The 10447-nt window shown below is 37.7% G+C and overlaps 1 protein-coding gene across 1 annotated transcript; it reads left to right on the top strand.

Moving 5' to 3' along the window:
- Nucleotides 1-253: 253 nt before the first annotated feature.
- Nucleotides 254-8692, top strand: LOC120632550 (regulator of nonsense transcripts 1). Its single transcript, XM_039902412.1, has 10 exons — nucleotides 254-659; nucleotides 743-930; nucleotides 1502-1702; nucleotides 2688-2758; nucleotides 3166-3233; nucleotides 3459-3574; nucleotides 3763-3972; nucleotides 4349-4519; nucleotides 4923-5082; nucleotides 5550-8692. Exons 1-10 carry the CDS (start codon nucleotides 480-482, stop codon nucleotides 7299-7301), a joined length of 3117 nt encoding a protein of 1038 aa, XP_039758346.1. The 5' UTR covers nucleotides 254-479; the 3' UTR covers nucleotides 7302-8692.
- Nucleotides 8693-10447: the final 1755 nt, after the last annotated feature.

The following is a 10447-nucleotide window of genomic DNA, read 5'->3' as shown; positions in this document are numbered from 1 at the left end:
TTGTAGTAATGTACAATCTATACGTTACAGTCTGCCACATTAAAGTAATATTATATTGGTAGAAGAAATTTACCTATGGTCCATCAATTATCAATTGCCATAGATATAGAAGTAGATTTCTTATCTGCATAATATAAATTTTATTGAAACTACATTGTCTGTGACACCAAAAATATAATTTGTCTATTATTACATATTTTCTAGCACGTCATTGGTGGCAATAATTAATTTCGCATTTTAATTGGTTCATTGGACTCTCAAGTTTGGATTTCCCAATAACTATCGAATAAAATTAATAAATTTGTAAACGGAAACAAACCATGTGCTAACATGGCGATTTTTCGTAATCGTCAACATCATTCATAGCAAATTGTACTATAGTGTTCGATTGTTATGGGATTATCATTTGATGTACAGTGCTATTTGCTTTTTGACCTATTTTCGTTGTTTCTTTCACCGTAAATAAATATTACATCACAATGAGTGTCGACGCGTATGGTCCGAGTTCTCAAACGCTAACATTCCTGGAGACTGAAGAGGCTGATCTAATCGGTGCTGACACCCAGGGGTCCGAGTTTGAATTTACCGATTTCACTATCCCGTCTCAGAGCCAAACACCCGCGTCTCAACACGACCATGGTTTGACTACATCCAACCAGGTGAGGAAACGTTTATTTGCATAACCTAATTAGAAAATTGTAAACGTTTTGGACTACTAAACTAATCGGTTATTAAAATATAGGTAAATGGTCTAGGGCGATCAGACCTAAGTTCCAAAGTTTCGAGTGTTGCTAATGCTATAGCAGAGTTGCAGTTTGAGGAAGAAGATGAAGCCTTGTACAGCAGCAAGGAACTGCCTGATCATGCATGCAAATACTGCGGCATTCATGACCCCTCCACGGTCGTTATGTGCAATATCTGTAACAAGTGGTAAGTAAATTTACATATATTTGAAAGTTAAATAAATAATTACCGTTCCAAATATATTTTTGTATTACAATGATATGTCTGCTTGGTTTTAAGGCTGTATAACTAATATAGAATGTAACTTCTTTCTAATAAGTTAAAATGTAGTTTTTAAATTATATAATAGTAATAAAAAGGCTAAAGTTTTTCTAAGACCATCTATGTCATCGCTCAATCATCAAGGCTCGCTTTGGAGAATGCACTTAAACCCTTTAAGATCTGTTGTACTTGTCCCATTGTTAGTCTTCCTAACCCTAAATAACTTCAAATACCTATTCTAAGAGCTCGAGTGCATTTTATGTTTGAGGACTCCCAAAAAAGGTTAGCTTTCTAGCTGACCCATTGCATTAACGAAGCAAATGCTGCATAGACTCAATTTCCTCCCCTAGATAATATTATGCACAAATTATTCAGTGAGAATCTTAAACTATTCAGAAACTATCTAGAGGTAGAAAGGATAAGATAATTTATTATTACTGAAACTTGTTGGAGGATAAATGTGCAGTTATTTTATTCTTTATCAAATTTGTTACAGGTTCTGCAATGGAAGGGGTAACACCTCTGGATCACATATTATTAACCATCTGGTGAGGGCCAAGCATAAGGAAGCAGCTTTACACCGTGATGGACCTCTTGGGGAAACCTTGCTTGAATGTTATTCATGTGGTGCCCGGAATGTATTTGTTCTGGGATTTATTCCAGCAAAAGCAGATTCTGTTGTTGTTCTTCTGTGTCGGTAAGTTAGAAATTGTTTCAAAATAATCTGAATCTCTTGGGTTCTACAAAATAACAACAGTTAAGGTGCTGCACAAATACTGACACTTTTTTCTACAAATATGATGAGGAAAAAAAAAATAGTAAATATTTTATTAACATATACCAAAAATTTTGGGTATTGGGTTTCCTGGCAATTCTCAGGATCAGTAGTAATTTGTTTTTGTTTTAGATAGTGGCATTGCTCACTCATGTGACTCTGTGTGCACTTTAAGCTGCTGGTCCTAATTATTATTATCCTAATAAGTGCTAATAATTTTTAATCCCTGTAACTCCTGCATTAGAGAATATTTCAGGTTTTAAACTCTAAGTCTCTGTCTTTTGAGAGAAACTTAAATCCAGAAACAAAGGTGTTATTGTAGGTGCTATCATTGTTGAGTTAAAGACATACAATCTACCGATTTCCTTTAATGGCCTGTGTAGTTAACATAAAATGTGTATGTTTGTGCAGCACCTTATAATACACTCCATATGAAGTGGTTGATGATAAGCATAATTTAATTTATTCTCGGAACTGATCAAGGTAATTTATTATACAATGTAAGAACAGCTAGGATAGTACTTATATTCTTTAAACTATTTTAAAGCTAAAGCTTTGAAAAGGAAAAGGAGTGAGCTTTTTATTTTAAATTTAAAGGAAAATTATAACTAAGTTTTATGCTTGAGTTCCAACTCCAATTACTTAGTTCTCTTCATCTAAACTTATTTTTTTAAGTAGTTTTAGTATTGTTTGAAGGTAAACACTTACAAACATCAGATATCCTTACTGCTTGAGTTTAATATTTCAAGGTTGAATTTAGGACAAAGGTATAAATAGTTTGCAAAAAAAAAAATATGAGGAAAACTTTTATAATAAACCAAGTTTATATCACCACATTTCAATCTTCTGTCAATATTGTAAAACAATGAGTGAAAATACTTAATTAAATTTACAATTCCAATTTCAGCCAGCCATGTGCTGCACAAAGTTCCCTGAAAGATATGAACTGGGATCAAGAGCAATGGAAGCCTTTAATTTGTAAGTATAAGAACTATAACCTTATTAACAAGTTAGTGTTTGGCTGCAATCTAACATAATAGTTAGTAACAATGCAGTTTTATGTGAAGGATTTCTAATTAGAATGGGAAAATGGATAACCCTTATTGTTACTATTAGTAATGTGAAAGTGTGTTAACTAAACTAAGCATCTAATTTACTACATTCTATGCATAGAATTAGTTAAAGCAGCGAGAATAACACAGGCTACTTTCTAAACCAGGAAAATAAACCATTACCACAGCATTTGTAAAAAACTGTAATAAACACAGATAATAAATTAATAATACTCAATTTCATTTATTTTCATAATAATGCTTGGGCAAATAATATTCGGTTTGTTGGTTAACACAATTTAATCTGTTTTATTCATTTAATATTTTTTTCAGCGGATCGCGCTTTCTTGTCCTGGCTTGTTAAAGTACCTTCAGAGGCAGAGCAAATGCGAGCAAGACAGGTATATACATTTTTTGTTATTCCTTAACTCCATTTAAATTAAAAAATAAGCTCCATATAGGACAGAGTAACAATTAACTAGACTGGGAACTTGTTTTATCGAAATTGGCTTTAGTCATAAAATTCCTGCTAATTTGAATGACCCTGAATGACTTTTAAAAACAGTAATTAAAAAGTGAGTTTAACAACGGAAACTAAAATTTGTCTGTTTATTATCATGTTCTAGGTCACACCTCAGCAGATTGGACGCCTGGAAGAGCTTTGGCGCGACAATGTGGATGCTACTTTTCAAGATTTGGAGAAGCCTGGTGTGGATGAAGAGCCTCACCAAGTTCTATTAAGGTAAATCCTATGAGTATGCAGAAATACATACTAATATTCTAAATATAAAAGTCTTATCAAGAGCAGTTTTTTTTTAAGTTGATAATGGTAAAAACTGAAATAATAGCAGACAATGTTATGGGCACCAAAGAGGTTCCTTGAGTAGACATGAACAAATTTTTCAAGCAGTTACGTTTTTTTCCTTACAGATATGAAGATGGGTACCAATACCAGAACATATTTGGTCCACTTGTAAAATTGGAAGCTGATTATGACAAAAGGCTCAAGGAGTCCCAAACTCAAGAAGGGATTGAAGTGCGCTGGGATGTGGGGCTCAATAAAAAAACTATTGCCTATTTCACTTTGGCAAAGACTGATAGTGACATGAAATTAATGCATGGAGATGAGTTGAGACTGAGGTAAGAAATATTTAATTGATTCCCAGGTAACTTATATGCTTGTTATATCTACTTAAACAAGGTTAGGATACTATACTGCAGAAGATCTTCATAAGTTTTGCTTATACAATCATATTTAAAACATAATAAATGCATATTGACTTTCTAAGATCCTAAATTTGTTTGTTTGTGTGACATAAATCTGTCTTGTAACACTAAACAAAGATGTTGCAGTAAAGATTTCAAAGAAACTATTAACTAACTCTGACTGGGCTAAGTCAATGTACTATATGTATATATGTATATCTCAGCCTAATACTGCATCACCAACAGATGATAATGCTCTTGAACTTGTTATCCCCCACAGAACTGCTTAATTTTGATATGTTACTTCCAGATATGTAGGCGAACTGCACAAAGCGTGGTCCGGAGTTGGACATGTGATCAAAGTGCCTGATAACTATGGTGATGATGTTGGCCTTGAGCTGAAGAGTGGGGCTGGTGCACCCCTCGATTGCACCTCCAACTTTGTTGTGGACTTCATATGGAAGAGCACATCTTTTGACAGGTATTTAGCATTATGACAGCCAATTTCAGTTCAAGTTTTTTTTACTTTAAAGTAGGTGATAAAGTAAAATTCTAAATATACTGTTGTTTCTTATTTGTCTTATCGTGCAGGACAAGATGTTTTTTTTTAAATTCAAAATTCATAATAGAGTCACTTTTTAACTTTTTATATTATAGTACTGCCAAACCCATTAAAGGTTAGCCTGTTACCATCTTAGACTGCATAATCAGTTCCCATCAGGTATGGGAAGTCAAGGGCTCACTTAGCTAGTCTAAGTTTATTTGGAAAGTGCTGATCTTTAGCATCTTCGCACTTAGCATCAGGTAATTTGTTTACATACCAAAGGTTATAACAGACTCCAGGACGTCCGGGGGCAGTCTCATTAGTTTTGACGCTGTTTCAGAATGCAGTTGGCGCTACGTAAATTCGCGGTGGACGACTCGTCTGTATCGGGCTACATCTACCGTCGCCTGTTGGGCCACGAGGTGGAAGAAGTTCTTTTCCGCGTGCATCTGCCCAAACACTTCAGCGCGCCCAACCTACCGGACTTAAATAGATCGCAGGTACTATTTTATTAGCGTTTGAATTTTTGTAAATTAAAAACTCCTAATAAGTTGAGAGAAATGTTTCTAGTTAGATGCATAATAATTTCATTAAAAATTCATATCTGTTAATATTCCTTACATTATCGAAATCATTTACTTTTGCCAAATACAACAACATTAATAATATGTGTTATCTTAATATTAAACTTACCAAGATTGGTGTAACATATCCTATGTTTGGACATAAAATAAAATAAGAACTTCTTGTAATATATTTATTTGAAATACCTACCACCATCATATAAATATGATAATGATTGATATGAAGCAACAAGCGAAAGTTACGTTTCCAGATTCGCTCTGCAAAGAAACTGCTATTTAGCACAATATTATTTTTGTTACTTTTAAGCACATTTTAATCAGGTTTTTTTAAATATTAAAGTTGGTATTATAGAATATTCTTTAAAAGAACAATTCATTTACAGGTATATGCAGTCAAACATGCCCTGCAGCGTCCATTGTCCTTGATCCAGGGCCCACCCGGAACTGGTAAAACCGTTACATCTGCAACAATTGTATACCAACTTGTGCGTCAAAATGGCGGACCAGTTCTGGTATGCGCGCCGTCTAACACAGCTGTGGACCAGTTGACGGAGAAAATCCACAGAACGGGCCTGAAGGTAGTGCGACTTTGCGCCAAGTCCCGCGAAGCTATGGAGTCGTCAGTGTCTTTTCTGGCGCTACACGAACAAGCGCGTGCCCTGGGATCGGCCGATAGCGAACTGCGCAAGCTGACGAGACTGAAGGAAGAAGCTGGGGAATTGTCCGCTGCAGACGAAAGACGTTATCGTGCACTCCGGCGCGCCGCAGAGAGACGTCTCCTGGATGCTGCTGATGTCGTTTGTACCACGTGCGTTGGCGCAGGAGACCCGAGAGTGGCTCGGATGCGCTTCCAATCCATCCTGATCGACGAAGGCATGCAGTCCACTGAGCCAGAGTGCATGGTCCCAGTCGTACTTGGTGCGAGGCAACTCATTCTGGTCGGCGATCATTGCCAGCTGGGTCCGGTGGTTATGTGCAAGAAAGCCGCTAAAGCTGGCCTCAGCCAGAGCCTTTTCGAGCGTCTGGTAGTCCTCGGAATTCGTCCTTTTAGGCTAGAAGTGCAGTATCGTATGCACCCAGAGCTGTCGCGTTTTCCATCCGATTTCTTCTACGAGGGCTCGCTTCAGAATGGTGTGAGCGCAGAGGAGCGGCGTCTGCACAAAATCGATTTTCCCTGGCCGCGACCTGACAGGCCAATGTTCTTTTATGTCACCCAAGGGCAGGAGGAAATCGCGGGATCGGGAACGTCTTATTTGAACCGAACGGAGGCCGCTAATGTCGAAAAGCTCACAACTCGCTTCTTGAAAGCTGGCGTCCGCCCCGAACAGATCGGAATCATAACTCCCTACGAAGGACAACGATCTTATTTGGTTCAACACATGCAGTATCAGGGCAGCTTGCACGCCAAACTGTATCAGGAAATAGAAGTGGCCAGCGTGGACGCCTTCCAGGGCAGAGAGAAGGATATCATAATAATGTCTTGCGTTCGCTCGAACGAACACCAGGGAATCGGATTCCTGAGCGATCCCCGTCGATTGAACGTCGCGCTTACTCGCGCCAAGTACGGCCTGATCGTCGTCGGCAACCCTAAGGTGCTCAGCAAACAGCCGCTATGGAACCATCTGCTCGCGTTCTACAAGGAACGGCGGGTGCTCACCGAGGGGCCGCTGTCCAACCTGAAAGAATCTGCGATTCAGTTCGCGAAGCCCAAGAAGCTGGTGAACGCGCAGAACCCCGGCTCGCACTTCATGTCCACGTCCATGTTCGACGCGCGCGAGGCCATGGTGCCCGGCTCGGTGTACGACCGCGCGCGACCGCTGCGCGACCCGCTGGCCTATGTGGGACCCGAGCGCGCCGCCATGCTGCACGCGCCCGTGCCGCACGCGGCCTTTGCGGCGCATCGCGGCCCGCAGCGCCTACCCGTGAACGGGGCGCGCGGCGCACGGCGCCGTCCACCACGACTGTCGCAGGAGCCGCTGTCGCAGCAGCCGCCGCTGTCGCTGTCGCAAGGCGCGTCGCAGCCCGACTTCAGCCAGGAGTCCGCGGCGCCCGACTGCCCGTCGCAGCCGGACGGGCTGCTGTCGCAAGACTCCACGTACCAGGGCGGATTCCGCGCGCGCTGCAGCCAGTACTGAGAGACGCCGTCAGCCGCACGGCCGACTCACTCCTCCGGGCTCCGGGGAGCAAGCCACGGTACTGACGAGAGACGCCGACGCGCACCGCCCACCACCGCGCTCCGGCCGCGGGAGTAGACAGCGAGAGTCCCGGCGCGGCGGCGGGTCCGACGCGACCGCAGCGACGAGCGCCCGCGCGACTGGTTCCGATGCGCGAGGGGAAACCTAATCATAAATTACAGGAATACAAATAGGGACTTTCGATATCCAAACGTTTCGGGGAATTTTACACCAGTACGTAACTCGCTAGAGCGACACCGAGACATTTTAGTGTCTACCATATTGTTACGATCATGTCTATGACCATTAAGCACAAAATTCGTGTGTAAACATTACGATTCTATACTTAAATGTTGTAACGCAAACACAGTGAAGTAGTACCTGATGAAACCTATGGTACAGATTCTTAAATGTTCGCCCTTTAGTAATTTACTTCTTTATTTTTATCATAACATGAAGCAAAAACTTAGCAAGGTAGTACTTTTTTTTTTCATTTAGGGCAATCTTCATTAAAATGGTTTTGTTTCAATTATCATTGAGGTAAGCAATCATTAAAATCAAAGCTCTTTACATATAACATATATTAGACAATATGTCAGCAATAAATACTTCATTATTTTTCCTTCATAAAAGTCAAATGTAATTAACAGACATCCAGACTGACAACGAAACAAACTACTCAGGATTTTATTGTCTTGTGAGATAAGAGATCTTAATTAAAGAAACATATGAAATGTTAAAGCAAATGCAAGCCATTATTGCAGACACATGTCATAACTCAATCCATTTTGGTCATTATACAAATAAAAAATTTGTTACACATAAAACAAGTAGGACCGACCAACATTTGCATCATGTCACTTCTATTTAATATTCTAGAAATACATCATGTATTGGTTTTCACTACAAACATCATTTCCTGTATAAGTTATGTTATTTTCTAATCAGTTATTGGGAGCAGTCAATAATTGATTTAAAACAATTAAACAAGATATATATATATATATTATATGTATAAAATGCATGTAAAAAAAATTGTTAACACTGTTTTATTTTTCTAAAATGTATATTTTACACTGTAAAAAGCTGTAGTTATTATCCCAGCTAAGTAGTTTTATTTTTTTGTAACATAATATGTATTAATGAATGTTACATGTTTTGTGTAGAATTTTACATCATGGGAGGAAATAAAATGTGTAAATGTCAAAAAGCACCTAAGTATATTGTAACTGGGTATGAATTCAACTTACTGTTGTAGTGTACTTTACATTGTTTTCAAATTCGAAATCTTATCTCTTTTTTTTTTTACTGAAAATGCTCAATACACTGATGTTTTTATTTTGTGAAGGAAAAAAAATAAAGATTCTTTCATCAAATATTTGTTTCTATTTCCGTTAAGAATACACGAGACAACTTGAGTAATAACGCAAAGCGCCAACCTAACTCGTAAAAAATCGCAAAATAACTAAGTTAATCATATAATTATGCCTAGGGATACCTTAGAAGAAATGTCAAAGACAAATATTTCTTATTTGAGCAGTAGGCTGCTTATGCGTTCTTGTTTATTGAGTTTGTCGATACTACTTCTCTTTTTTTTTCTACCGGAAAAAGCGTACCAAAAAGCGATTTAGACTGGGAATTAAAAAAAAATATTCTGTAGTAATTTTTATTTTAAGTTCTCATGTTACAAATATTAGTGTAAAGGTCATGCCCGCGTGTAATGGTGTCAAGAGTGCTGGCTGCATTTCCGCGCTGAACAGCCAGGCTGATCCTTTGCGCAAAAAATGATGCAGCCCTTGCGTCACCAGAAGAGGCAATTAACCGCGTTATAACCAACCGTAAGATTTTTTTTTAACTTGGGCTCCATGGCCCCAGGGTTTTCACGGCAAACGGGTCTAAGAATATTATTTAACTCTTATCAGAGAGGCAAATTTACGCCTTTTGTCGATCTCAGCTGCGGCTTTTTGTAGAAATTTTATCAGTTCACATCCAAGAACTATGGAAGTGGCCGGATATAATTTCTACAAACAGATCACACAGACACATCATTAATTCTATATCGCCCATCTTCTAATTGGAGAAAAATAATATTTGAGCATTGAATTATAAATTAAAAAGCGCACCAAACAAAAGCAGCATTGCCGGTGGCTGAAAATAAGCGGCGGGTGAGAATAGTTCTTTGTTAAATAATTTTAAGAAATAAAAAACCTGTCGTTAAATAATTAATAGTTTATTTAAAATTTATAGTAACATGCACATAAAATTTATAAAAATGCTAATACTGAAGCATTAAGTTTATTCACAACTTGAGATTTCTATATTGATATCTTACAAATTAGAGTGTAGTAAGCGAACAGCGCGTAAGGTAAAATAAAAACAGAGTAAATATTTTTATAACATATAATTCACAACTTGGACTAGCCGATTAGGGGCTCGAATGTAACATAAACACATTCTTATAAAGCATGAATTTGGGGAAGAGCAAAAAAACAAACGCTCCGCGGCTTTTTAAGATCTCTGGTATAAAATAAAACCTATTTCAAAAGATACAGAACCTGTTTCAAACTTACTAGTCAAAAAAGGTAAAAAAAATCTCTAATATTATACAATAATAATAATATTCAATGTATTACTAATTATTTAAATATTTTAATTACTATTTGTATATTTATAAAATTTGTAAACATTCATTGTGCACTAAATTCATACCTTAAATAAAATATACCAATTCGAAGAAAATGTAAATATAATCAAAAGAAAATCCTATAAATCAAAATATATAAAATAGTAGAACCAAAAGGCAATACAATTACAATAACCAAAATTCTTTGTTAGTCACACATTAATAATGGATACTTAATGTATTTTACTGGCTCGGTAACAATAAAATTTGTTTTAATGCAAACATATCTTTATATCCCACATCGAAGCCTTGCGTGTATGGAAAAATTACAAGGTTTGGAGTTTGGGCAAAATTAAAGATAACTAAAGTTACTTTCCTATGTATCCTCCAATATTTGTGGCCGCCCTGAACTCAACTTACAAATTTGTATATAAATTTATTGCAATTTCCACTTATACGCCAATTAAATATAGGGGTTTAATCA

The sequence above is a fragment of the Pararge aegeria genome, chromosome 20 (assembly GCF_905163445.1).
Source record: "Pararge aegeria chromosome 20, ilParAegt1.1, whole genome shotgun sequence".
Classification (NCBI taxonomy): domain Eukaryota; kingdom Metazoa; phylum Arthropoda; class Insecta; order Lepidoptera; family Nymphalidae; genus Pararge; species Pararge aegeria.
This window is presented reverse-complemented; position numbering and strand designations above follow the sequence as displayed.

Bases quoted from the DNA above. Each gene is read 5' to 3' on its own strand.
- LOC120632550 (XM_039902412.1), top strand. From the start codon at position 480: ATGAGTGTCGACGCGTATGGTCCGAGTTCTCAAACGCTAACATTCCTG. The intron at 660-742 runs GTGAGGAAACGT...ATTAAAATATAG, and splicing joins GTTTGACTACATCCAACCAG to GTAAATGGTCTAGGGCGATC. The intron at 931-1,501 runs GTAAGTAAATTT...AATTTGTTACAG, and splicing joins TGCAATATCTGTAACAAGTG to GTTCTGCAATGGAAGGGGTA.